The sequence below is a fragment of the Cynara cardunculus genome, assembly GCF_001531365.2.
Source record: "Cynara cardunculus var. scolymus isolate 2C chromosome LG 16, CcrdV1, whole genome shotgun sequence".
Taxonomy (NCBI): domain Eukaryota; kingdom Viridiplantae; phylum Streptophyta; class Magnoliopsida; order Asterales; family Asteraceae; genus Cynara; species Cynara cardunculus.
In genome coordinates, this window is record NC_037543.1 from 18,355,777 (window position 1) to 18,382,388 (window position 26,612).

At 37.1% G+C, this 26,612-nt stretch overlaps 1 protein-coding gene across 1 annotated transcript; it reads right to left on the minus strand.

Moving 5' to 3' along the window:
* Positions 1-239: 239 nt before the first annotated feature.
* Positions 240-24,109, minus strand: LOC112529160 (tRNA uridine 5-carboxymethylaminomethyl modification enzyme MnmG). Its single transcript, XM_025140260.1, has 13 exons — positions 23,902-24,109; positions 22,088-22,239; positions 21,202-21,293; positions 19,242-19,355; positions 16,743-17,073; positions 7,268-7,447; positions 5,158-5,238; positions 4,546-4,764; positions 4,248-4,390; positions 3,056-3,222; positions 1,874-2,091; positions 1,580-1,672; positions 240-653 (listed from the first exon to the last, which is right to left on the minus strand). The coding sequence occupies exons 1-13, from the start codon at positions 24,089-24,091 to the stop codon at positions 495-497; spliced, it is 2,139 nt and encodes a 712-aa protein (XP_024996028.1). The 5' UTR covers positions 24,092-24,109; the 3' UTR covers positions 240-494.
* Between the last annotated feature and the right edge of the window lie 2,503 nt (positions 24,110-26,612).

The window sequence follows — 26,612 nt, forward strand, 5'->3', positions numbered from 1 at the left end:
TCATTTGAGGAGGGATTCTAGAAGCTAATTTTGAAAACAAGAAATTAGGGGTTTTGAAATGATGAAGAGGGAAAAAGGTACCTTTGAACTCCATCATCATCTGCATTCTGGAACTAGAAATGGTAAGAAAGAAAGGGGCGTCGACTACTTGTACGTTAAATAAATAAGAGTAAACTTCATTTTTGGTTCCTGTAATCACTTAGAAAATGAACGTCTAAACACGTGCAATGTATCGCTTATAGGACACATGCTATTTCCATTGATGGATACTATAAGTAATAAAATTACATATATTCACATTTCAGTATTTCGATATCTGTAAATCCTGTCAAATTACTAACTTGTCCTCTCCGTGATGCCCAAAACCAACCGAAAATCAAAATTCATCGATTCAAAAGGAGCAGGAAATCATATCAGTACGTACAGGATGCAAATTCACTGTTGCACCGGAAGTTGAAATTTGTTCAACAACGGATTTTCAGCAGAAAATGGATTTATGCAGAATCGGCAGCAATGACAGAAGCCAAGATTTGGTGGGTCTTGAGTTCTTGAGCTTTCCTGCGGTTGGACTCCATGACAATAAGGAGGGCGGTAATGTCAGCAGGGCTAACCCCGCCAACTCTGCTTGCCTGACCGATTGTTTGTGGCCTCACCTGAAAGAAAAAAGCGCCAAAGATCAAGAATTGTAACTTCAGCCAACCATGATCAAGTGGGACAAAGTATGATGAGGTACGGAGGAAAGAAACCAAACGAGCCTAATATATCTCATCCAGAGGGGGGGTCTTTTGGAGGGGGTATAATGTATGCAGACCTGACATCTACCCAAAAAAGTAAAGTGACTATTTTCAAAAGTATGTGACAGAGAAAAAGGCAGAGATGACATATTTTGAAAAGCAAGCTATGATAATATGCAATGACATACAAATAGAGAGAGGTTTAAGAAAAACATAACCAAGTTAAGAAAACTACAAACCCTAGTCTAACGCGTTCATTAACACAACTACAAACTTACTAACATATAACCTACCCCGGGGCCCTTCTGTCTACAGATGCCCACCCCTACTCCTGCGTCTCGAAGAGCTCCTATCATATGTCATATCCTCATAAATGTCGAAAGTCGGCATGTCCAAGCTCAGTTGCTCATCCAACATCCTCCTAGTCTACCAAAATTGCTATTTATGAGCAATTTGAACTTGCGGAAAAACTGAAAACAAGATGCGACATGACATTCTAGTCTCTTTGCTAGGAGTTTAGTATGCAATGGGGTTCTCCAGTGATTCCAATATACATAAAATGAGCTCTCTAATCTGTGATTACATTTTAAATAAATAAAACTTGCTGGAAATCTCAAGACAGAAACTAATGTAGCTTATCATGTATCTTTCTTGTATACTTGTAAAAACATGGCATAATAGAATATAAACAAGTAAGAAATTGAAGCAGGCATATCACCAGTATAAGCTCCAAGAAAATGAAGGCATAACAGTATTCGAGGTGTTATAAGATAGGATGGGCAGATGATGAAATCATAGTTATGTCAGAATTCAGATAGCACAATGACCATGCAAACGAAACATACCTTTGATAGCTTTTCACGTGCTTCAAGCGACAAAGTTTTCATAGCATGATAATCTAAGTCTGCAGGAAGGGGTTTATGTTGTCGATGAACCATCTGAAAAACATGATCAAAATTGAATTCTGAGAAGATACTACGACATTAACAGAAAAGGAATACATATATATTGAAGTGCACAAGTCCTATGTACTCCCTATGTCCCAAAATAAGTGGAATCCTCTTTGCTTCTATGGAACGAAGGTTTATAAGTTAGCAATGAAAATGAAAGCCACAGTTGAGGTAATTTAGATTCTTAACCTGCTGCAATTGACTCTGTTGGCGTGCAATCAAACCTTCGTACTTGATATCAATCTCAATGCATTCCTTTTCTATCCTAGACAGATCATCATTTCCAAAACCATGCTTGTCAAACACTTTGTATTCTATATGTGGCTTTTTAAGAAGGCTTTCAAGTGTTGAATGATCCTTGACTGGCTGACCAGACAGAAGAGTAATTTCATCAGCTAATTCTTCACCTGTAACATACACCATTCAGAAACTTGTATGTTGAATCTCCACAATGCAATGATAAGTATTCTCTCCATCCCTTGAATTACTAAACTACCCATATCATCAAATCAAAACCCTAAAACGTTACACAATTTCTTCACCCGCCTACCTCACTCTTGCCCATCCAGTCATGTCAAGTCCTTTCTGCGTACAAATGCACCCAGAGGGAATCTTGCGAACCAATTGGGATAACTTAAACATGTAGTCCATCAGTTCTATACTACAACTGTTTTACAAGATATAAAAGACTAATGCCCTTTTGCGATGTGAAACATATACAAACAGAAAGTAAATGACATTGAAGAACTTTAATGATGGCATGTGAAGGTCACGTGCCTTTTCCCATCAAAATTTGCATGGAATACCTGGATTCCTAATAGGTAGAAAGCCTGTACCTCAAATCCTAAGACATGTACTACTCGAGCTTCTTCTTGCATATTTTTACCCAAAGAAAGAAAAAAGAATAGCCAGACATAAATTGTATATGACCCAAAATTCTTTTAACATAGTCGATATCAACATCATTTTTTTTTAATTAACCTGGATATCCAACCCGCTATGCGAGCCGACTAATCCCAGGGCGACCACCTGCTTTGCAGGTAGCCCGGAGTCTGCATTTGAACCTCCGTGTCCACAAGGGGATTTTTATTCCTCCTTGGATTTGAACCTGAGACCTCCTTGAATGATATGAACATCATTCGGGCAAAAAGTAACTGAACCATCAACAGACTATCAGACAACCTGTAGATTGTCTGCAAGAGCTAATCTACTTATGCAGATTATATAGGATGTAGTTGGGGTCAAAGCATTTAGGAACTACATCTAAATAGAATTTCCAGGTTTTCCTGAAATTTGGGAAAATTTTCGCTTTCTGCTCGTACAACTACATTATTCATCTCTTTATGAAAAATATGTGATGGTTGGTCTTACTTGTAACCCGAACAGTTTTTAATCTCTTTTTCTCCTCTGAGATTCGAGCTTGCTTGTCCTGGTATGCTGTCCACCTTCTGTCATCTATCAAACCAATTTCACGACCTAAAGGCGTGAGACGGCTGTCAGCATTATCTGATCGAAGAAGCAACCGATATTCTGAACGGCTGAAAGGAGAGTAAGCATTCTCATAAGAAATGGAAGCATAGGCAGATTTCCTGACTCTTAATAGAAAAGGCAGATTTAAAGAAGCATAAGTTTTAAGCCATGTTTATTGTAATACAATCTAAAGTTTCAAATCCCATCACAAATGCATAATGTAACAACTTAGTGAAGAGTACATCTGAATTGGGATTCATCTTTCAGCAAGATACCGATTTCAAGGGAATTTCAGGCATCTATGTGCGCATACAATTGCCCATCTTAACCTTAATTTCTAATTTCCAGTTGAGCATGCTAATAATCAATAATCAAGCCTTAAATTACCGTCTACAAATATTTTAGTATCAACCAGCTGAACATTAGGAAACAGCAATCAGCAAAACCGCCTACAGCTGCACTAGTCTCATACTTAGGTTGCAATATTGGTGTTTGAGGATGCAAAATTCAGTTTGTTAGGTCAGTACCATTTGAAGCAACTAGAAATACAGTTATAAGAAATATAATGGGAAGTAATCACACCGTATTGTTACCTCTAATTTGAAAAGTCAAATCTGAAAAGCTATTCATGGAGGTTGAAAGGGTTATCTTTCACAAGATCAATTAGATGATATATATACACATATAGGGTTGGGTTCCGGTGAGAAGGGAAGTTATCGCGAGAAGCGTAAGAAGAGATCTCCACCCTTGGATCAATCCTAATTGAATGTCAACACTAGTGAGGTGCACCGAGATGCACCGGATCAATTCCCTTCTAAAGCGTAATTCATGGTGGGCATGAGATTAAAAGTGATCAAGGGTTCGATCTCTTCTTACGCTTCCCTCCATAACTTCCCTTCTCACACGATCCTTCGCCTATATATAGATAATATCTTCTTTCAAACATTCTCTAAACTTGCATTCCTAAATTTAGCATGATCTAGTATATCATAGGAAATCTAGTAATCTACTGTATGTTTCTTAATAGTTTCCATAGCCACAATAGCGATCAGTACATGGTATGTATGTTTAACCCGTCAATGCTCCATAGTACCTTGTCAGCACACGGTAAGGCTCTCGAAGATCTTTCGTGACCAGATCATCAATCAGGGTACCTATATAACTGCTTTCCCTCTCAAGAACAATGAGGGGTTTCCCGTCTGAATGCCTAGCAGCATTTATTCCAGAAATAATTCCCTATGAAGATGAATGGACAGAATAAGACCAAAGGCAAGTGAATACAACAAAAACAAATAGTAAATATGTAATAAAAACATATATGATGCCACTCAATTTGTATTGTAGTAACAAACAAACAAAAGGCAAAAGGGAAGCAGTTGTCCATGACAAACCTGAGCAGCAGCTTCTTCATAACCTGTTGTTCCATTTATTTGACCAGAGAAAAAAAGTCCTTCGATCTTCTTTGTCATAAGTGACCTGGAACACTGATGCGCAGGTAAGTAATCATACTCTACAGCATATGCTGGCCTCAGCATGGAACAATTCTCCAATCCTGGTAAAGTTCTCAATAGTGGTAGCTGTAATCTTTCAGGTAAGCCAGTTGAGAAACCCTGTATGGTTAAAGAAGAAAAGGAAAAACAGATCAAGGGTCAGTATTCAAATTACAAAAATGAAAAAACAAATTATACCATCTATGCTTCGGATGAAAGGATAAATAGTCCAAGGTCACACTCCAACACTCGCCAAGAGACGAGAGATAAGTGGAGAGCAATTACAAAAACCTCTATGGAGATGTAGGAAAAAGTAATTCTTGATTTTCAAAAAGGAATATGGGTACCCTCCCAGGTAACTGTTAATACAAAACAACATTTATATGCACAGATCATATGGTCACAATTGGTGCATAAATAATCCCAATTTTTGGCCACCATCTATTCAAATTAAAAGGCAGAAATCAATGATTCGAAATGGTTAAAGAATGCAGTGAGAAAGCTAAAGAAGACCTGCACATAGAGATCAGGTACACTTCGACCCTCTGGTTCAAGAAAAATTTGATGGGAGTCTTTATCGTGGAATCTCACGATCTGAAAAAAGAACAAACAATAACACATTAGTCAAGTAAAAAGTTTGGGGTAGAGTCCTGGATGCAGGGTCAACTACAAAGACAAAACTACAAAAGTTTGATTACTGTAATTCTGAAATATATACAAAACGCAATGACAAACATGGTTTGTCTTGATAGGACTCCAAAGATTAACATGAAAGTGGTAGTTGGGAGAAGTTAGCGATCTTCACAGCTTCACTTGGACCTAAATATGGGGAAGTATTTCTATGAATAGCAAATGGCAATTCGAATTTAAATTCCCATTCACGAAACATTATACCATCACTCAGCCAAATGATAGGCAAAGTGCATGCACAGGTTTACATGAAGAGGGACAGGAAATTGGGTAGCACAATGCAGTTTTTATACACATGGCATTTCCTTCATAACAGAAAAACAAGAAGCAAGCCTTCATGCCTAGTAGTTGAGGCAAGCTGTTAAACAATCAGGACATGGGTATCATCTTTCCACACTCTCCAATCTAGAGCTGATTCCTTGGATATATTTCAGTTCTGTGAATCGCTTCAATTACTTGGTTGAAGTTATTATGGCCTAGATCTACCTCACCTCTCAGACTCATCATGATACAAGTCTTTTCACACATCCATCCAAATGAAGGCGGAGAAAACCAAAGTATCTCTTGCACCAGTTAATCCTCAATAAAAGACACCCTGACCTCATCCAGCATTCATTTCTAATTTTATCCATTCCCATTGACCACACATTAACCCGAACATTTGCTCTCTGCTACACTCATTGTGGAATTGATACAGTGAATATAATTCTTGATTTCTTGGGATTATTTTTCCTTTTGTAACAGATTTGGTAGATATTTTTATAGTTTGGTAAGTTTCCTTGTATGTTATCAAATCCCTTAAATTATGGGATTCTAGTTAGGTCTCTAAGTTATATAAATATCCCTTTTCTTTTCAATGAGAATAACAATATATTTTCTCTGAAATTACACTCATCTTGCATACGTGTATTTTGGTGACCTAACATTCTACTGCATAAATTATAACATGTCTACTCGCGATCATATAGAACTTGTTCTTCAGTTTAGAGTCATACAACACTCTTACATGCTTGCCTCTACTTCATGTACTGCATTCATTCTATGATTGATATCCACATTGATCCCTTGATTCTTTTATCATTAATCCCCAAGTACTGAATAGGGCCAAAATTTTCAGGCAAGCTTTCTTTTTCACACACTTTTCACAAGCCAGGGGTCTTTGTAAGGAAGCAAACGCTCTACTCTACATTCCAACCCCATAACCCACCTCTGGCGGGATATGTAGGGCTCATTTTGTTTAGTTTGGTTTACCTAAGAAAATCCTTATCAGGCACCTCTTTTCCAACAGTGGCTTTGTCCCTGTTTTTTTTCTATTAAGAAGCAATTACTAAGTGTCAAAGACCTGTTAGCCGTCTGAATAGGACCTTTCTATTATTTGTCAACAATCACAACTGTAAAAATTTGTTACTTTATATACACGTGTAAACAAACATACAATGGCAAGTGCTAACACCTTCTCCTTTTTATCAATAATATATTCTACTAAATTGCATTATTCTATTCTAGGGTAGAGTAAAACGTCACCGCTCTCAAACAGTCATCTGACCTCTATATAGCATAAGTAGGTGGTGTCAATGCATCAATAGACCATTTGCAAAGAAATAGAAGCAACTTGTTAACTTGATAAATAAGAATGATAGTAATAAATTAATAATAGCAGCGATGAGAATATGCACACTCCTTCACTGCGCATATTGCATTACAGAGTGGAGGAGAAAATATGTTGGCATGGACCTCATGGATTGGTAGGGCCACCAAAAGAATATCTATTAATTTGTAGGCCCCATTATTGTATGCAGAATATACCAAGTATATGTCAGTGTTTTAATGTGTGCATATCCAACCCCAATATGTCAGGGTTGGGAGAGCAAGAAACAGAGATCCCAGATGATTGAAGAGATCCAGATAGAAAAGAAACAGTATAACAGCATACCTTGTCCTCAATTGAGGGGCAATATCGAGGTCCCTTGGCTTCCACCCATCCTCCATAAGTGGGAGTCTCATGTAAGTTATCTTTTATTAGTTGATGAGTCACTTTTGTCGTACGGGTTAGATAGCAACACATCTGTTCCCGTTCAATATGGTACTCAGGATCAAAACTAAACCAGTTCACCTGCATATCACCCACTAATATTAAGAAGACAGCAATCATAATTGATTCTCTTCTTCCTAGGGACAATGAATAGTAGCCAGCTAACATATGATAAGGCATTCTAGTAATTCAGTTGTGATCAATGATCATGTTCCGCTACTAAGGCCATCTAATATAATACTTTTGTCCCCAAAGAACTAGCCTCCCCTTTCATAATTTATTAGGAAAAAACTATATTGTGTTGGATAGGAATAAAAAATAAGGCAATGAGCCAGGTAAAGAGATGAGCTGTTAACAACAGTATAAGCTTCAGACAACATAAAGGTCCATCTAACTTGATTCATGCATGACACTACATGATGCTATAATCATACGCCACAAGCGGCCTTGTCCAAATGTCAGGCCATGCTTCTGATAATGCTCTACTAAACACTGTTTTACATGAAAAAAAAAAATCTTTCTACATTTGTACGACAACTACAAATATATGCTATATCCTTGGTTTTAAAAAGCGCGATGCGGTCCGAGGCGGTACGGGTCTCGGAAGCCGATGCATGAAGCGTCATGCTGATGCGCTCGCATCACGCACGTGATGCGCCCGGTATTCAAAAAATATTTATAAATTAATTCTACATATCAATTTCTATCTTAAAAATACTTACCTATCAAAATACTTCATTTATAACATAAAGTAGTTCAAAAAGTGGCATTAGAATCTTAAAAAGTTCGTGAATCGGAATAAGAGAACACACAAACTACTTCTATGAAGAACACAAGTAAATGTCTAATAGTCCCCAATCCCTAAACTAAATGACCAAGTGACCAACTAATACTCCCCAAGATCAGCATCATCAAACCCAACACGGGTTCATCTCTCTCATTTGGCTGTACGACAACAACTCACGTTCTATTTCCTTTTTAATCTGATTGATATGCGAGTGCGACTTCTGCTTCTTCTATTAGTGGTTGTCGGCTTCTTCTATTAGGTCACCATTCAGTCTCACGTTCTATTTTAATCAACTAAAAAACCCAACTAAAAACTGAAAAAGGGAGCCCAAACATGAAACATACAGGATGCGCTGATGCGTAGGTGATGCACGCATCGTGTGATGTGTAGGTGATGCGAGCGCATCATGGAATCGCAACGCATCAGCCCATCTGATGCGTTTCCTCTAGCGCATCAGAGCGCATTATGCGCGCATTTTTAAACCAAGGCTATATCACAAGATTAAAGCACTAGTACTTCCAAAGATAGGGTTGTCAATCTAATCATGATCGTCGTTGTTAAGACTTAAAATGATTATAGCAATATGCCGACAACCTTGGGTATGTAGCACCGTCGAGGGCCGAGGTGAACCTGAGGCTGGAATAATGGAGGGCGACTTAGGAAACACAAGGCTTGTGCCATCAATCACTCCAAGACTGAATGTCTAGGGTGCAACTTAGAAGGCAACGAGGAATTAAAAGTCAACATTGGGAATCGAAAGGATACCTCAAAAGGACAACTTCAAGCATCTAGACTCCATGATTCAGAAGGAGGGAGAGGTTTGAGGATGATGTGACACATCACATGAAGACCAGGTGGTTAAGGTGGAGAGCTGCAATAGGAGTATGTGTGATGAGAAAGTCCCGCTAAAAATTAAGTGGAAATTCTACAGGGTAGGCCATCAGAGGAGCCACGATATATGGGTCAAAGTATTAGGCGATCAGAAGGAACATGATAGGAAGTTAGAAGTTGCAGAATTGGAGATGTTCAGATGGAATATAGCCAAAGTCCAAACCATGTTGGATAGGATACCGAACAAAGCCTTTCTAGCGGAGTTGGGAGTTGCGCCCACCACGGATAATTTGAGAGAGGGAAGGTTATGGTGATTTATGTTGGGTTTTGACTTGGTATTTTACTGTTATTAGTGGGTCACATAAGTTCCTTGTTATTAGGAATCATTTTCGTAGATCAAGTCATGTTCTTGTTTCTTTTTGTTTCCTTTTTCAACGCATGAGGCTCTATTAGTGGAGTAGTGGTTTGTTGCTTCCATAGGTTGTATGGCTATTTAAAGGCCAAAACTTTCATTGAATCTTATCAAATATTTCCTAAACCTCTGTGAAACTACTTTAGACTAACAAATTATGGTATCAGAGCTTTAAAAGAAGCCTGACCTGTGTGAGAGAAAAGTGTACGAGTGCACGCAGTCTGAGAGAAGATGGCAAAAGGGAGTAGTACTGGGCAACCAAGCAGTCCTAAGTTTGATGGAGACTGAGATCACTGGAGTTTGATCATAGAGAACCTTCTAAGATCAAAAGAGTATTGGAGTGTAGTACAAAAAGGCTTTGTCATGCCATTACCCGTGTGCAACAGAAGGCCCTGGATGAAGCAGTGTTGAAAGATCTCAAGGCCAAAAATTATTTGTTCAGCTCTATCGACAAAACCATTTTGAAGACGATTACGCAGAAGGAGATATCCAAGCAATTGTGGGATTACATAAAAACAAATTACCAAAGGAATGCTAGGGTTCAGCGTGCGCAACTACAAACCTTAAGAAGAAACTTTGAACTGCTGGAGATGAAGAAGGGAGAATTGTAACGGACTACTTCGGAAGGGTAATGGTCGTGGCGAACGACATGAGGAATTGTGGAGAAGACATGTCGGATGTGAAAATAGTGGAGAAAATCCTACGAACCCTCACTGAGAACTTCAATTACGTTGTTTGTTCCATTGAGGAGTCGAAGAATATTGATACTCTCACTGTTGATGCTCTAGAAAGCTCTTTGCTTGTGCATGAACAGAAGTTTAAGAAGAGTACAACAGGAGTCGAGGAACAAGTATTGAAGATCACTTATGATGAAAGAGGAGGCAGAGGACGAGGGAGCACAAGTCGAGGAAGAGGTAGAGGCCGAGGAAGATTCATCAATAGAGCTATTGTCGAATGCTTCCATTGTCACCAATTAGGGCACTGCCAATACGAATGTCCTAACTAGGATAAGAAAGCAAACTATGTAGAACTTGCCGAAGGAGATGAAATGCTATTTATGGAATCTGTAGAGACAAATGATGAAACGAAGGACGAGGTATGGTTTATGGATTCAAGTTGTAGTAATCATATGTGTGGTGAGAAAGCTTGGTTTATAAATCTTGATGAAACATACAATCACTTTGTGAAACTTGGAAATAACATTTGTATTAAGGTCATGGGCAAAGGAAGTGTGCACCTATCACTTGGAGGCATGATTCATGTTGTGACAGATGTCTACTGGGTGCCGGAATTGAGGAGCAACTTACTCAGTCTTGGCTAGTTTCAAGAACGAGGCCTGTCCATTCTTATACAACATGGAACTTGCAAGATATTAGGGGTCTAATTGTCCAAACACAGATGACAGCAAACAAAATGTTTCCTCTATCCGCTAAGGTACAAGTTGTTGTAGTAGCTCAACCAAAGTGCATGCAGGTGTCAGTAGAGGAAGAAACACAACTTCGGCATCAGAGATACGGGCAACTTAAGTCTTAACTACAAGGGGCTGAGAACCTTAAAATTCAGAAATATGGTGAAAGGATTGCCGATGCGGAGAGGCTCTCTGAAAACATGCAAGAGTTGTTTAGTTGGGAAGCAACACAAGGAGTCTTTCCCAAAGAAAAGTCAATGGCGTGCTTCAAAGAAACTACAACCGGTGCACTCTAACTTGTGCGGGCCGATCTGTCTAGATTCCAACAGCGGTAAGAAATATATCTTGACATTTATTGATGATTATAGCAGGAAGGTATGGATATATATTCTGGAAGACAAGTCTGAGATATTTACACACTTCAAGCACTTCAAGAATCAAGCAGCAAAGGATTAGGGTTCAATCATATGTTGCTTACGTACGGATAGAGGAGGTGAATTCAATTCAAACGAATTCAACTTATTTTGCAAGGAACCGGGGATTACCAGGCAACTTACGACAACCTACACTCGACAGCAAAATGGAGTAGCCGAAAGAAAGAATCAGACGATAATGAATATGGTACATTGTGTTTTGGATTGTAGGGATGTTCCAAAACATTTTTGGCCTGAAGCTGCAAAATGGACGGTGCATGTTTTGAATAGAAGTCCAGTCTTTGTCGAAAAAGAAAGGACACCTGAGGAAATGTGGAGCAAGGTAAAGCCTAACGTTGATTATTTTAGGGGTTTTAGATGTATGGCTCATGTGCATGTTCCATCTAAAGAAAGGAAGAAAATCGACGACAAAAGCATTTGTTGTGTGCTTCTTCGCGTGAGTGATTATTCCAAGGGATACAGGCTATACAATCCAACAACACAAAAGCTGGTGATTAGTCTTGACGTTGTGTTTGAGGAAGAAAAGGCTTGGAAGTGGAAAGAGAACAACCATCATGTAGATAGACTCGTCTGGGGGGATTGCAATGATGCTCTCTCCGAAGATGAAAAGGAAGCTGAAGGAGAAGAAATCTTGACGGAAGTGACAGAAGAATTAGAAAGACTTGCAAGTCAATCCATAGAAGAACCAGGAAGATCTACAAGAACTCGAAGACAACCTTCCCATTTACAAGATTATACATCAGGAGAGGGGATCTCTGATGAAGAAGAAACTGAAATTAGAAGCAATTTTGCCATGTTTACCGTATCTAATGATCCAGTCTCGTTTAAAGAAGCAGTAAAGGACAAAAAATGGAGAAAGGCCATGGATTATGAGGTTGAAGCTATCAATAAGAACGAGACTTGGCATTTGGCATAGTTACCGCCGGAAGCAAAAAGAATTGGTGTTAAGTGGGTACTCAAAACGAAGTTAAATGAGCTTGGGAAAGTGGATTAAGTATAAAGCGCGTTTAGTAGCAAAGGGATACACTCAACAACATGGAATCGATTATAATGAAGTGTTTGCTCCTGTGGCAAGATGGGACACGATCAAAATGCTTCTTGCAGTAGTGGCTCACAAAGGCTGGTGCATTTTTTAACTCGACGTAAAGAGTGCGTTCTTACATGGCGAATTAAAGGAAGACGTGTACGTTGACCAACCTCAAGGCTATGTTAAAAAGGGAGGAGAAGATAAAGTTTACAAGTTGAGAAAGGCACTTTATGGCCTGAAACAAGCACCATGTGCTTGGTACAGCAGAATTGAAGCTTATTTCATCAGGGAAGGATTTCAGAAATGCAACTTTGAACACACGTTGTTTGTCAAGATAAGCAAAGGTAATAAAATCTTAATTGTCAGTTTATATGTTGATGATTTAATTTTTACTGGAAATAGCTCTGACTTGTTCGATGAGTTCAAAGCTTCTATGAAAAGGGAATTTGACATGACTGATTTGAGGAAGATGAAATACTTCCTTCGTGTGGAAGTAACTCAGAAAGAAGAAGGCATCTTTATTACACAGAAGAAATATGCAGGGGAGTTGTTGGAAAGGTAAGCAACTTCTGTTAAAAATCCAATTGTTCCACGTGCACAACCGTCAAAAGATAAAGAAGGAATTAAGGCTGATGGAACACTGTATAAGCATTAAGCAACTTACTGGAAGTCTTATGTACGTAACTACGACGAGACCATATCTACTATATGTGGTGTGTCTATTAAGCAGGTTTATGGCCAATCCTTCTGAGCAACACATGCAAGCAGCAAAGAGGGTCCTACGTTACTTGAAGAGTACCATGTCTCTCGGTTTGTTCTACAAAAGGGGAGGCACTAATTGATTGACTGCTTACACACATAGCAATTCTGCCAAAGACACTGATGATAGGAGGAGTACAAGCGGATATGCATTTTTGTTAAGTGGTGCAGCGGTGTCTTGGGCATCCAAGAAACAGCCATTGGTGGCTTTGTCCACAACAGAGGCTGAATTCATTGCAGCTGCATCATGTGTATGTCAATGTATCTGGATGAAGAGAATTCTAGAGCAGTTTGAACTTTGAAGTAAAGCAACCTCAATGTACTACGACTTTGTGTGATAACAATTCAACCATTAAGTTATCAAAGAATCCGATTCTTCATGGAAGGAGTAAACATATCGACGTAAGATTCCATATTCTCAGAGACATGACAAGAAATGGAGTTGTCAAGCTTGTTCACTGTGGCACAAAAGAACAACTTCAGACATTATGACTAAGTGTTTAAAGTTGGAAGCATTTTCGAGGTTGCGAGAAGAGCTAGGAGTTTATGAGAAGATAAACCGATTGTTATCACAACCAGTTTAGGAGAGGCATTGTTGGGTTTTGACTTAGAATTTTGCTGTTATTAGTGGGTCAAAAGTTACTTGTTATTAGGAATCATTTTCGTAGACCAGGTCGTGTTCTTGTTTTTTTCTGTTTCCTTTTTCAACGCATTAGGCTCTATTAGTGGAGTAGTGGTTTGTTGCTTCCATAGGTTGTATGGCTATTTAAAGACCAAAGCTTTCATTGAATCTTATCGAAGTATTTCCTAAACGTCTGTGAAACTACTTTAGACTAACAAATTCGACATGCTTGCACGAGGCAGAATATGGCACTGGTGAGTAAAGATATGATGGTCGAGGGGGGGAGGAGGGTTGTCTTGGTTTTTCTTATATTCTATGTCTAATTTTGTTTCTACTTGTGTGTTTGTTGAACACTGGTCTTAGATTTTCCTCCTGTAATTGTAGTTTCTATATTGCGCTTTGTGTATCCTTGTTTTCTTGTTTGTTTAATATATTCTCCTTACATATGTCCCTGATGCACTTTCTGTTTACTGTACCCATTGTTTCTTGGCAGGCACTCTCACATGAAGCTTGCTCAAAATGTATTCTTTTTAATTTTTGTTTTGCAAGACGGGGGTGTTTGGGATTTACGGGGTTCGTTTGGTTTTTGGTTTCTTAGAACATCATCACGATCCGAACACTCAAAAGTTGGCACATAATTGCTATGAGAGCCTCAAATCCATTTTATCATAATTACTTTGAGGAAATCAAATCCATTTCATACAATTTTGCAACCTTCTCGCCCAAAAGAGAAATGCAGAGTTCAATTAATGTTTATAGGATCACCAATCTATTAGTTGTATAGGGAATGAAGCTATTTCCAGTACCAGCATGGTTAAAGAGATAAAGATGCTAGAAACAGTCGACTTGGGTAATGGAAAGAACCGTATCTGTTATTCTAGTGCAAACAATCTGAACGAAGAACAAGCTTGCTCTTATAGCTAAGAGTGAGCAGATTCTTAAGCTTCGCTACAAAAGAATAGACCCAAATCACCCTAGCTAGTCCATTTGCATCTTCTACAATTGCAATCTAACACACATGGTTCATCAAGCCTAAGACTTTTCTGCTTCTTAAGTAGCATCCTGTCTATTAAGGTATGTTTTTCAGCGTTCTCATCTAAAACCGGAGAAATATCTATGCACAAGGTAAACTTCACTGAGCCGGGAACACAACTTATTTGTGCCACATAGACACTCTCCCTCCACATACCCACACACACCTTCGTGAATATCAATGTATGTATGCATTCTATACAATCCAACTTCAATATCCCGCCTACATAGCGTTATCTTGCACACAAACTCTCGGTCATCTCTACAGAAAATATAGGTTGGTGACATCAATTAAATTGAAGATGAACCAATCAAACACCAAGTAATTTCTCCACTTAAAAAGTAACCTAATAAGTTCACCTGAAGAGACAAAGGATACCCAATACCCTCCCCTACTCTGACAACTCTGAAGGGTAATTTTCCTTCTTCAGCTATGAAGGACACATGCAATTCACTAGAAACAGGATACTATAAAAATCCTGGACTATCCTATCAAGAGTTCAAATGATCCCAGAAATGAAATTGAACTTTGGTTGACAACTTGACATTTGAAAGAAATAAATTAGAAGGCACCATTCCTTTTCCTCATGCCCAAGAGCCAAAAACCCACAGAAGGCACTTTCTGAACTGAGTGAAATCTGAACCAGAAATACCCTCATGGCAACAAAACTAACCTTGTGAGTCCATAAACTGACTTGCAACACAAGTGACACTCGTTAGTGGAATTCTTTAGCAACGGGCTGTCCAACGAGAAATTAATTTACGTATTGCATTTACTGGAAGGTTAACAAACCATAAACATCATTCAATTTTGTATCCTGTTAGTCTGTTACCATATATTTAGTAATAGGTCAATTGGTAAGCTTAACGATTTAGTTATTCTTGATTTCTGAATTGCATGATTCCCAAAAATAGCCTTTGAAACCTGCAAAGAGAAAATTGCGTACAAAGACTTCCCTCCCCAACCATTGCAAACAGAGGAGCATTGGTGCACTTGCCCTTAAAATTGCAAGATGAGAAAACCATAATCAAGGAATGTAAGAACTTTCATGTACTTTCTCATTAAATTTAAACAAAGCAATGCATCACACAATTTTAAAAGCAATGCATCACACAATAGGAAAGGAAAAGCAAACACAAGTAACATAAGTGCACCAAGCCACCAACTATCAACAAAGACTAGATTTGAAAATAACATACAAGAACTAGTAAAAATGACAATCCTGCTCTATTAATTCACTTATTTACAGAAAAAAAATAGATTACTGGTACCATTTATTGTATAGCTATGAAACGGTAACTTTTTTTATTGATACTAAATGCATTAGTTTACCAATATCCAAACACACCCTACTAGTGCCTCCAGAATATCTGAGAACGTCCTTTTAGCAGAGTGGTAGAGTAACATGTTCTAGCTGAATACAAGATGGCAAGAAAACTTCAACTAGAAACTTGGACCTAAAGTATGGTTTATTAGAATAGGAAAGGATAAGATTTTAAAATTTTAAACACCACAAACAAAATGGTTGCTTCGCAAAATTGGAGAAAGAAAAAATCAGGCCACAAAAGCCAGGTGCGATCAGTGGTGCAACTGGTATTCTTTCATGGTGGTGGCAGCAGCCCCAAAGCCAAGGCCTGGAGCTCTAATACCATGTGAAATTTTAGATATGAGGGGGAACTTGTACATGTGTTTCTATCGAAAGCTGTAAGTTATAGAAGCTGACACGAAAGGCTTGCCTTCCCAACCTAGGGCCTCTAGCAGCAACAAAGCCTAACATATCCTCGCTATTTATCTTGTTAAACTGCTCAATCCTGCTAAACTCCTCGCATTTCTTTTGCCTTCTAACATACCCAAGGGACAGAGCTGCTATACACTAAAAACTTTAGTATGGATACTCTATGTAACAATTCTATTGGGACAGACGGGGTGGAACTGTTTGGTATTTCATTAAATTTCTCAACTAGACACACAATATATTACCAGCAAAAATAATACAGAGTGACAGAAATTTTGAGATCATTAAATAATACGATAAACCTACATATGAGATTAAATGCAAGAACCTCTTCATCTCCGTGCTGAGGCTCCAAAAGAGAGAAATCCACAGTGCGTGAGTCAACACGTGCAGGTGTCCCAGTTTTTAACCGGTCAGATTCAAATCCAAGTGACTGCAAATTTTCTGTAAGACCATATGAAGCTGCTTCGCCAGCTCTTCCTGCAGGCATAGAAGTTCTGCCAACCCAAACTTTTCCACTCATGAAAGTGCCAGTTGTAAGAACAACAGAATGTGAATAGAAGTTCATCCCAAAAAATGTGCAAACACCTTTGACATTATCGTTTGTTCCCAGCAAAAGATCTGTTACCATCGCCTCCCTAATAGACAAGTTGGGAGTGCTGAAAACGCAAAACAATAGTTAAAAAGGGTACATCAACATGTACTTTTCCCATGAAACCATATATAAACGCCAATTGCAAGGGAATTTTATTTTATGAAAGAAAAATAGGAGTAGAATACTGGCACAAATAAAGAACACAAAGATTTCCTGATCATTAAACTATACGAGTTGTACAAATGTTGTTTGGTCCACTGACCTGAACATGTTACCAAGCATATAGTTAATAGCATATGTCAAAGCCAAACAAGGTATAAGATGCACCCCTTACTGGAATGTAAAGAAGAGTTTAAATTGTAGATAATTCTGCTTTTTGTAAAGGAATTATTTTAGTCAAAGAGCTAAGGAGAAATAGAAAGTCAATGGCCATGGTGGCAGTCAGAGGAATAAGAAAAAAAGGCAGGCCAAACAAATCCAAAAGCGACATCAAGAAGACAGCCTCCACTTCTTGGCAATCACTAGATAGCATGATACAATTACCTCTGCTGTGAATTTATTATTCATTCAGGCGCTCGGCCGGTGCTCCTTTTACAAACCATTTCTGAATGTGACAAAGAAGTCATTGCATTTGAAGAACAGGCATAGTTGTTGTCAATGTTTTTCATTGCCTCTAGTCTATAAGCACACAAACATAATACTTCTGCAAGAAGCATCATCATCTCTAACACTACCAAAACTCAGAGATGTAGAATCCAATAGCAAAAGTAATTTATCGAGAGAATCAAGAATTCCTTAAACACCCTCTTAGAAATTCCGTAGGGCTGAAGCCACCAACAGTGAAACTAACACAAAAAGCGCTTCAATTAAAACCATTGAAGAAAATATAGTATTCCTCAATCAGGAATTCAGAATCAAGAAGATGAAGTACAAGAATCTGCCTGCTCCAAACAGCATACTAGTGAAAATTAAACCAGATATGGCAAAACATTTAAACTGATAGTTCTCCCACTTCAGGTTTGAATGATCTATCATCACAAAGTTCAAAGAGTTTCAATATATTTTCACTTTCTTACAATAACCAATTCTACCTCCAGGTATGACTTCACGATCCATAAGCAGTACTCCACTGTTGATAAGAAAAGCCTATTCAACTAAAGTTTGGATCACTACTAAATGTTACTACATATAAACTTGTTTTATACACAGTGATCACTGCAGTGCAAAGCATTAACCAGCAGAAACTAAGATTTATTCTCCATGTTTTGAACCATAGGCAAAACCTACGACGTAAAAGCAACCATTAATCTACATGTATGATTGTTTAAATCCCCTGAACTTACCTCCAAAGTATTCCATTTGTTACCTTATCCAGATCCTCTGAATAAATTCTCTAGGTAGATATTGCCAGAAAATATGTTTAACTAGTCAAAAAACAACCAGACAAAAATTCAAAAACTATCATATCAAAGACGCATAGATGAAATGAAACAAATTGGATCCAGGATGACAAAAATCCAAGATCGCCAATCAAGAGACTCTCCAAGTAAAAACTTCAGAAGAATGAGGTGAAAGTTTCTTAGTTCCTTATAGTTTCAGAAAGTATTAATCTGTATAACCAACCCACAAATAAACTGTCTTAAACAAGGAACCATAAAGACAAATGAAACCCCATAAAAAGACGGTGAAAGACGCAAAAGATTTGGACTCGGATATGGTGCACGACCCAGCACTAGAAATATAGCCTGCTCTTTTGTGGGCTGAACTTACATTAGTTCATAAGATTTTCTGAAGAAATCAACATAACATTTACAGCTGCCTCCAAACCAGGATAATGGGATTATTTAACCATCTTACGTCACAGGGTCTAAATTCTAAAAACCGTCATAAACACACTCCTTCCAAGAAATGGACCTTGGTTCAAGCAATTCACATTAAAATGTGTACAAGCAATACATCTCCAGTAGATAGTAGTAAGCTTTAGAACACCTTGGATAGAAACATACAGCACTTTCTTATATCTTCTGTCTCAATCAACCACACAACATTAATACCCTTCCTAAATTGAGTTCAAAGAAGATGTATTAACCACATGAATTTTCATGGGTTAAAGCACATTATGAGTTCCTTTTGACATATGTTAGGAGCCCAAAAATAAATAGACCAGAAAATCATGGTATTTGTTAGATCATAAACCAAATTAAATTTGAACAATGAAGTTGAGTAACTTGCCTCTCTACAACATGTTTCATCTCGATAGCATATTCTCTCTTATCAGTTTGAGCACGCAATGCTCTAACAGCAGGGCCTCTAGAGATGTTAAGAATACGCTTTTGTAGATAACACCTGAAGTATGAAGCAAGAACTAATCAGTAACCTAAAAATGAGAAATGCAGTATCAATCGAGTAGGACTTTAACACAAAAACAAAAACAATAGGATCTGAGGCCAGGGCATTGCTAATACTCCTTCCAGTTGGATCACTTACGAGTTAGGGAACTGATTTACAAAATCCAATAAGAAAATGTTGATCAAGTATAATATTCACTTTTAATGTGTGAGGTCTTATATTTGAATTAGCATGTAGAGTATTTACAGTGCCGCAGCCTGCATGTAACTGTGTAAGTAAAAAATAAATCATCTTCTATTGCATTTGTGCAATCTGAGGAAAAATAATTCATTGCAAAAGTACTTATTTCCTCGTGTCATCATAAGTATCTATGTAATAACTTTAGAGCAAATTGATAAGCATAAGAGCAATAGATAAATTTTATAGAGGTGCTACTTAAACATGAAACTCAATAACCCTTTTGGAACTAAAAAATATGCCATATGTCCTTTTAAGGTTTAACATGTTGATGGAACACCAACACCAAGTGTATCAGACAACCATTGAGTTGATCGTTAATGAAATTAGACAATAATTAGCAAATCTTAATTCTTATTACCCTAAGAATTCCTTGGTAAGAGGTGACTTTAGGAACCATAGCAGCCAAGGCCCAGGGGACAACATATTTGAATCAGAAATCCATGCAGTCTATCAACTATTAAGGTTAACTCCCCAATCCACCCTCCTGGGTCAACTTAACCAAGATCTAAAAGTTCCACAGCTTGCAACTTTAAATGCAATAATGAGGCATAAATAATGGTAAAAATGCCCAGAAAATTATCACAAGCAAGAAAAGAAAAATGACCATTGTTCTTTGGAAAGTCGAAGCATTATCCAAGATATTTATTCATATAAAGTAGTCAGTGCCTTGTTACATATGGTTAGTATTTTACTCGTCCTATTTTTGCTTTATTCCATCTTTTCCCAAAAACCTCTATTCACTTTTCCCCTGTAAAGCATTGGACTAAGTTTAAACTACACTACATAGTTTTAGGATATAATTTAGAAGAGGATCTTGCCATTATATCCCAAAGGTCAAATTCTCATGCTATAAACAATCAAAGAAGTCCTAATGGCCGGAGAGAACATGCTTGGTGGAAGTCCCACCTTAGTATGTAATTTTTTTGGTGATAAATTTTTTTGCCGGAGGTGCCGCCCTCCTTCCAAAAAAATCAATGAAAGAAGGTTCGTTCATAGGAGAAGAATGTAAGATCCGTCCCACACAGTTAGAATCCAACTCCAGTTTCGAAATTCAAACCCATGACACTCAAACTACAAATTAACAAAAGTGTGTATAGTTTTGTTTTTAGTTCCATATCATGTCTACTGCAGTACTGATTTATTAATTTGATATAGTTCATTGATCTTTTATAAGATTTAAAATTCTTATTCAACATTCAGGTTATTAAGTAAGCGATTTGACTCTTAAAAGCCAAATATAGATTCTTTCTGGATTAAGCGAGTGACATTTACATGGATTGATAATGCAAATTTTGTACAAATCACAACAGCTTTCCCACTTCTAGAAAGAAGACCCTTATTATTTGAAAGAGTGACAAGTTTTTACATGCAAATTGCAGAGTGCATTTTGTGAATATGAAAAGAGTGACATTTTGAAATGGATAGAGTAAGAGGCGAGACAAATTTAAAACATGTTAAGACCTCTGATCTGTATTGAGCTCAAGCTCATCAACATACAAAAGTTGCATGTCATAGGATAGCCAGAATCTGGTAGAAGTAAAAAGTGTGAGCATGACAGTTTTAGAAACATCTTACAATATATCTACTTAGCCAGTGAAATTACCTATCAGCAATCTTTCCAATTTCACCACCTAATGCATCCACTTCATGTACTAGTTGAGACTTTGCAGGTCCACCAACTGCTGGGTTGCAGGGCTGTACCAAACTCATCTTAGTGAGAAATGATCAAGAACTTTAAAGTTATTGACGATGATGTTCCCAGAAGTAAAGTCATAAATTCCACTTCATTTGTTAATTTCACCTTGTACTAGACGTGACTACCAATATAGCAACCATGTGCTCCGGAAAGGAGGGATATTGGAGAGACAGCCGATTAGGCGCACACACATGGAGCATTTGAAGCAAATGCATAGCAATAATTCCTTAAATAAAGTGAATATATCGATCGAGGTAATAAACTAAGACATAATATCTCCAATGTTTCCACCCATAAAAGTAGGATGTATAACCACCTTAAGACGATTTTATCCCTGCCAATTTCCAGTTTTTTTAAAATTTCACCAGTTAAGTTATTTAATCTTCCATTACCTATTCACTTCATCTTCAAATTGCACGTTCTAAAATAGAACATCCATGTTGGTCTTTTTGTATCTCGAATGTTTGTTAATGCAAAAAAATTAGCATAAAGAGTCTGTAAGTGTACACAATCAACAGGAACCTTCCACGTTAACTGATCCTGTTATTAGTCATATTAGTGTGCTAGTCAATGACATCTTTGTAATTCAACCAAAGCCCTAAAAAGTATTTAGAATCAGCTGTTGGATTCAGGGTAAAGTAACTTGGACCAAAAATTGTTTATCAACCCAATAACTCCCAAAGAACAACATGTTGAAGTCCAACTATATGAAGACATAAACGAGATAAAACTTCAGCTTCTAATAAACAGATCAATCAGGTAAAATAAACAATACAGCTTAGAACCAACCAACCTGCCATGCGATTCGATCAATATTCAGTGTTAAAAGAAGAGTTTTTGCCCCTAAACGAGCAGAGGCAAGTGCAGCTTCACAGCCTGCATGGCCACCTCCAACCACTATCACGTCATATGTTTCTTCAACTGCTGCAACGTGACTATTCTGGTCTAGGGGGAGAATTTTCCAAAATGAAGTAGATTGTGTCAATATGGTGTTCACAAAGAAACATCTTGAAAAGGAATGGCTTGTGTAATTCCCAAGAGTCAGGTACAACTATCAGAAAATGGACAAAAATGATATTAACTACCTTCAGAGAAGTTTCACACTCAAATTCAAGTCCCCCTAGATGATCACTTTATACTATGATGATCACATAAATTCTACCTTGCCCTTCAAAATAGGACTCTTTGAACACCTCTACATGTTCCTAACCCTTCAAATTACTTCTTGTTTTACCTTCAAACCAAAACTTTCAGTATCATGTTGAAGTCACAGCACCAACCCACCAAAAAAGATGCAAATACCCACATTTCAATTATGAGTGCCCTCGCAATGTAGGGAATAGTACAGGAGTTTGATCTAAACATCTAATCATACAACACATCACTTCAAGGGTGAGGGAAGGGTTGGTTCCTCGATCCTTTCTTACTGGTTCATGAAGTCTTTCTCAAATTGACTTATTTATCATTTATTTCAATCTTATAGCCCTTTTCAGAGCCATAAACACACATACAAAACGATTCAAACTGAAAAAAAGTTTTGAGGGGAAAAAGTCCAACATTAACCGAACGCCAACAAAAGCAAAGAGGAACCTTGTATTATAACATCTCTTACACAAATATATAATGGAAAAAAGGAAGGGCCAAAAACATATTGATTTTTCATAGAAACTTAAGATTGACAGAGATATTGTCTTCATAGAGTTAGATTGTTACTATGTGAGATAACAATTAGAAGAGGGATCATCACCGTGGATTTTACACCCACTTCTTCTCAGGTGGCAGATGTATTCACAAACCCCTACCACGTCTTAAACATTCGGCTATTCAACGCAAGCTTGGTTTGTTGACACAGCCTCCAGCTTGAAGGGGGTCTTAGACTAACTAGTTAGTTAGTTGGTCTGGTTCTTAGTTGGTCTCAGTTAATTAGTTAGACTTTAGTTGGTTTTGTTTTACAGCTTGGTCAAAAGGTGTATATCTACTGTGTGAAGGTTCACTTATTAAATACACAGAAAATTTCCCCAATCTCTCTGCTTCAGATTTTTCTCCCGCTGATTTGCTTCCTGATCACAAACAAAATTGATATTTGCATTTATCATGAATAAAACCTGCTCTCTATTCATGCTACTAATATTTAAGTTACTTGAGTTCCTTCCTCACCACCCTCACCACCCTCACCACCCTCACCAGTGAACCATTTATACTACATAGAGCTTTTCAGAATTCCTACTTTCTAAAATTTTCTAACTAAATTATTTCTAGGAATTATTCCATGGGCAACTAAAAATCTAACCCAGTGCAACCCACTCTCTTGTTTGAAAGGGAAATAGAAAGAATGATAAAGTTTCCACTTTCGGGTCTCAACCTGGTTCCTATCCAACTCGAGAATTACAATAATTTTACAAAAACTCAAAAAGAAACCGATAACCACAACAAACACTACAAAAGAAAACTCTTGAATTTGCAACAGATTATATATCAAATTTCCATTTGACAAAAAGCGCGTGTAAGATACCAGATGGCAAAAAGAAAACATCCAAAATGAACCATATCTGTTTGATGAAATGCCAAGATGAAAAATCAACAATAACCACTAACAACAGTGTCTACCTGACGAGCTAGAAGCAGTAACTGCAAAATGCCGTCTCGAATCCGCGCAGAAGAGACTGGAGCAGAGCCGAGGTTTGCAGCTGCGTCTAAAGCTAAGAGAAGACAAGCTACGAGGAACGAGTAAAGGAAAAAGAGAGAAGTGTCGAGGAATTCGAGTAAATTGAAGAAGCGACACGGCGGCTGTGGCCATGTTCAAGTGGCGGAGGTGGAGGTGGAGGTGGCCGTGGCCGTGGCCGTAGCCGTGGGGTGGAGTGGGGATGGGGGAGGAGGATAAAACAGCTCTGAACTTCGTACGGAGTTGAAAAGCACAGCAAAAAAAAGGGTAAATTACAATAATGGTACCTAACGTTATGATAACTTGCAACAACGATCCCTACATTTTAAAATATTTCATTACAGTCCTTCAAATTTTGAAAAGTTATTGTAGTGTTACTGAAATTTTCTACCTAATGTAATGAATGAATGAAATAAATCCTATATTTTATGTTATTCAAACTTTTCTTAGATTTTATAAGGTTTGATATCTAGCTTCTTTGAAGGACAAAGATCTAGATCCATTAGACCAAAAATCCTTTGATCGTGTTTTCAATTTTCCGTAAATGAAACAACTGGCTCGTCAATATATATAGGGTATATTTCAAATGTAACCATGTTCATTTGTACAATTAATACAACCCAATCAATTGAGATATTTACGAAAATGATGAGAGTTTATTTATTATGATTTAAATATTCATGGAATATGATTATAGTTCATTAATTATGATCAATATTTTATATTATGAAACAATCAAAACTTTTATGAAATCACATGTTTATCAAATTAAATGGACGGTTGAGATTGAGTTGTATTGATTGTACAAATATAAAGTGTTGCATAATAACTCAACTCTATATATATAGAGAGAGGTAAGATCAAATGTTAAGTAAAGTTTTTGTGTTAACTTTACAACCATTTCAACCAATCACAATCTATGTTTCTATTAGGTTTTTATCTAGCTTACAATTTAATGCCAAAGGTATTTGAGTAATTTCATTTTTATGTAACTCCTATATTATTAATTGGGAGTTACAAAATCATAAAATCCCTAAAAATGTGCATTTTTAATATTGATATTTTTGTTTTTTTTTTTTTAATATTGATCTTCCATTTTTATTGTTTTATGAGTTTTGATTCATGAAGGAAACACGGTAGTAAAATTTTCGGTATCATTCAAGCTATTATGAATAAACGCATTAGAGAAAAACTCAACAACATTGAGAAGATTAAAATGGTTTATTGTGACAATCGAAGTTCGAGTTCGGGAAGTGAAGAAAATAACCAAAGCGAATGTCTTGGTAATGGATTAACATTTTATTGTACTCGTTTTAATCGAAATTATGTCCATTATGATGTGTTGTGTTTTTTGTAGTTTATATTGTGTTGGTAGTTTTTTCTTTAATTATTAATATGTACCTAATTCACATGTTCAAATGGAATTCCATGCATGACCCATTTTTATATGGTCATATAACCGTTTTTATGAATCATGAACCATTGTGTTGATATTACTACTCTCATTTAAGTATATATAACACTTCATGAACGAAATTTTGTGTCATATGAACACAAGTGTCATTTTTAAAGCTTGATCTCAAAACTTTATATTTGTGTAAATGCTTGCACCTGGTGTTCATATATGTCAATTTGTGTAAGTGATTGACCTAGTATTCATATGATAGGACTTATGTGTTCATATATTTTCTACAATATTCTCTTCCTATGTGGCTTCATCATGTTCATAGTTGTATACGTTTATGTTAATGACACCCATCATATGAATACCGGTTTTTGTTAGTGATCTCACTTGCTGTTCATATATGTTCATGTCAACTTGCCGAGTCCTTGGTTAAAATTTGCTCCCAAATCTTTATATAAGCATCGTTCTTGCACCTTGTGTTCATATATGTCAAATTGTGTAAGTGATTGCACCCGGTGTTCATAGTATGGGGTTATGTGTTCATATATGAACATACGATATTCTCTTCCTATGTGGCTTGATCATGTTCACAATTTGTTCATATATGTTCATGTCAATTATTTTCTGTTAGTGAATGCCCAAAAGCCAATCATATGATGATTGTAACTTTGAGTTTTATTTCATGAAATTAATAAGTATAAAGGCACTGCCCATTTTATTATGTTTATATTATATTATGTGTTTTAATTATTCATAATAAATAACCTTAGAATAATGTATTCTAAATGTCCCTAGTTAAATATTAGTTCGGGTTTAAGGTTGAAGTAATATGATAATGACTAGCATATGTARGGATTCATATAGAGATATCGAATCTGCATATGGGTACAAAATGGAGACTTTGTGTATCGGATGTGACTCGTTATGAGAACACTTCATTGGATGTCATGTGAGTGTCATAAGTGTTTCTCATATGGTCAATGTACATGTAATTCTTTGGCTTGAGAACATGGAGTCTGTTATGTGTGAGTAATGTATTTTGACATTTATTCTAATCATTCCTTAACTGGATGACAGAATGATAGTTGGGTATGTTGCATATCACATGATAGAATTAGCATGTATCGAGATAGGATTTGTCCCTTCTTTATGACGGGAGTGATGTCTCTGGGCCCCTTGATAAATATATACTAAAGAAATGCATGCATGCTTAGATAATTGATATGAGATATCATTATCTATTTTTATTAG

Excerpts from the sequence above, each read along its gene's own strand:
- LOC112529160 (XM_025140260.1), bottom strand. The coding sequence starts at position 24,091 with ATGGCCACAGCCGCCGTGTCGCTTCTTCAATTTACTCGAATTCCTCGA. Across the intron at positions 21,294-22,087 it reads TTGATCGAATCGCATGGCAG|CCCTGCAACCCAGCAGTTGG; the intron begins GTTGGTTGGTTC and ends AGTTTGGTACAG. Across the intron at positions 654-1,579 it reads CACGTGAAAAGCTATCAAAG|GTGAGGCCACAAACAATCGG; the intron begins GTATGTTTCGTT and ends TTTTTCTTTCAG.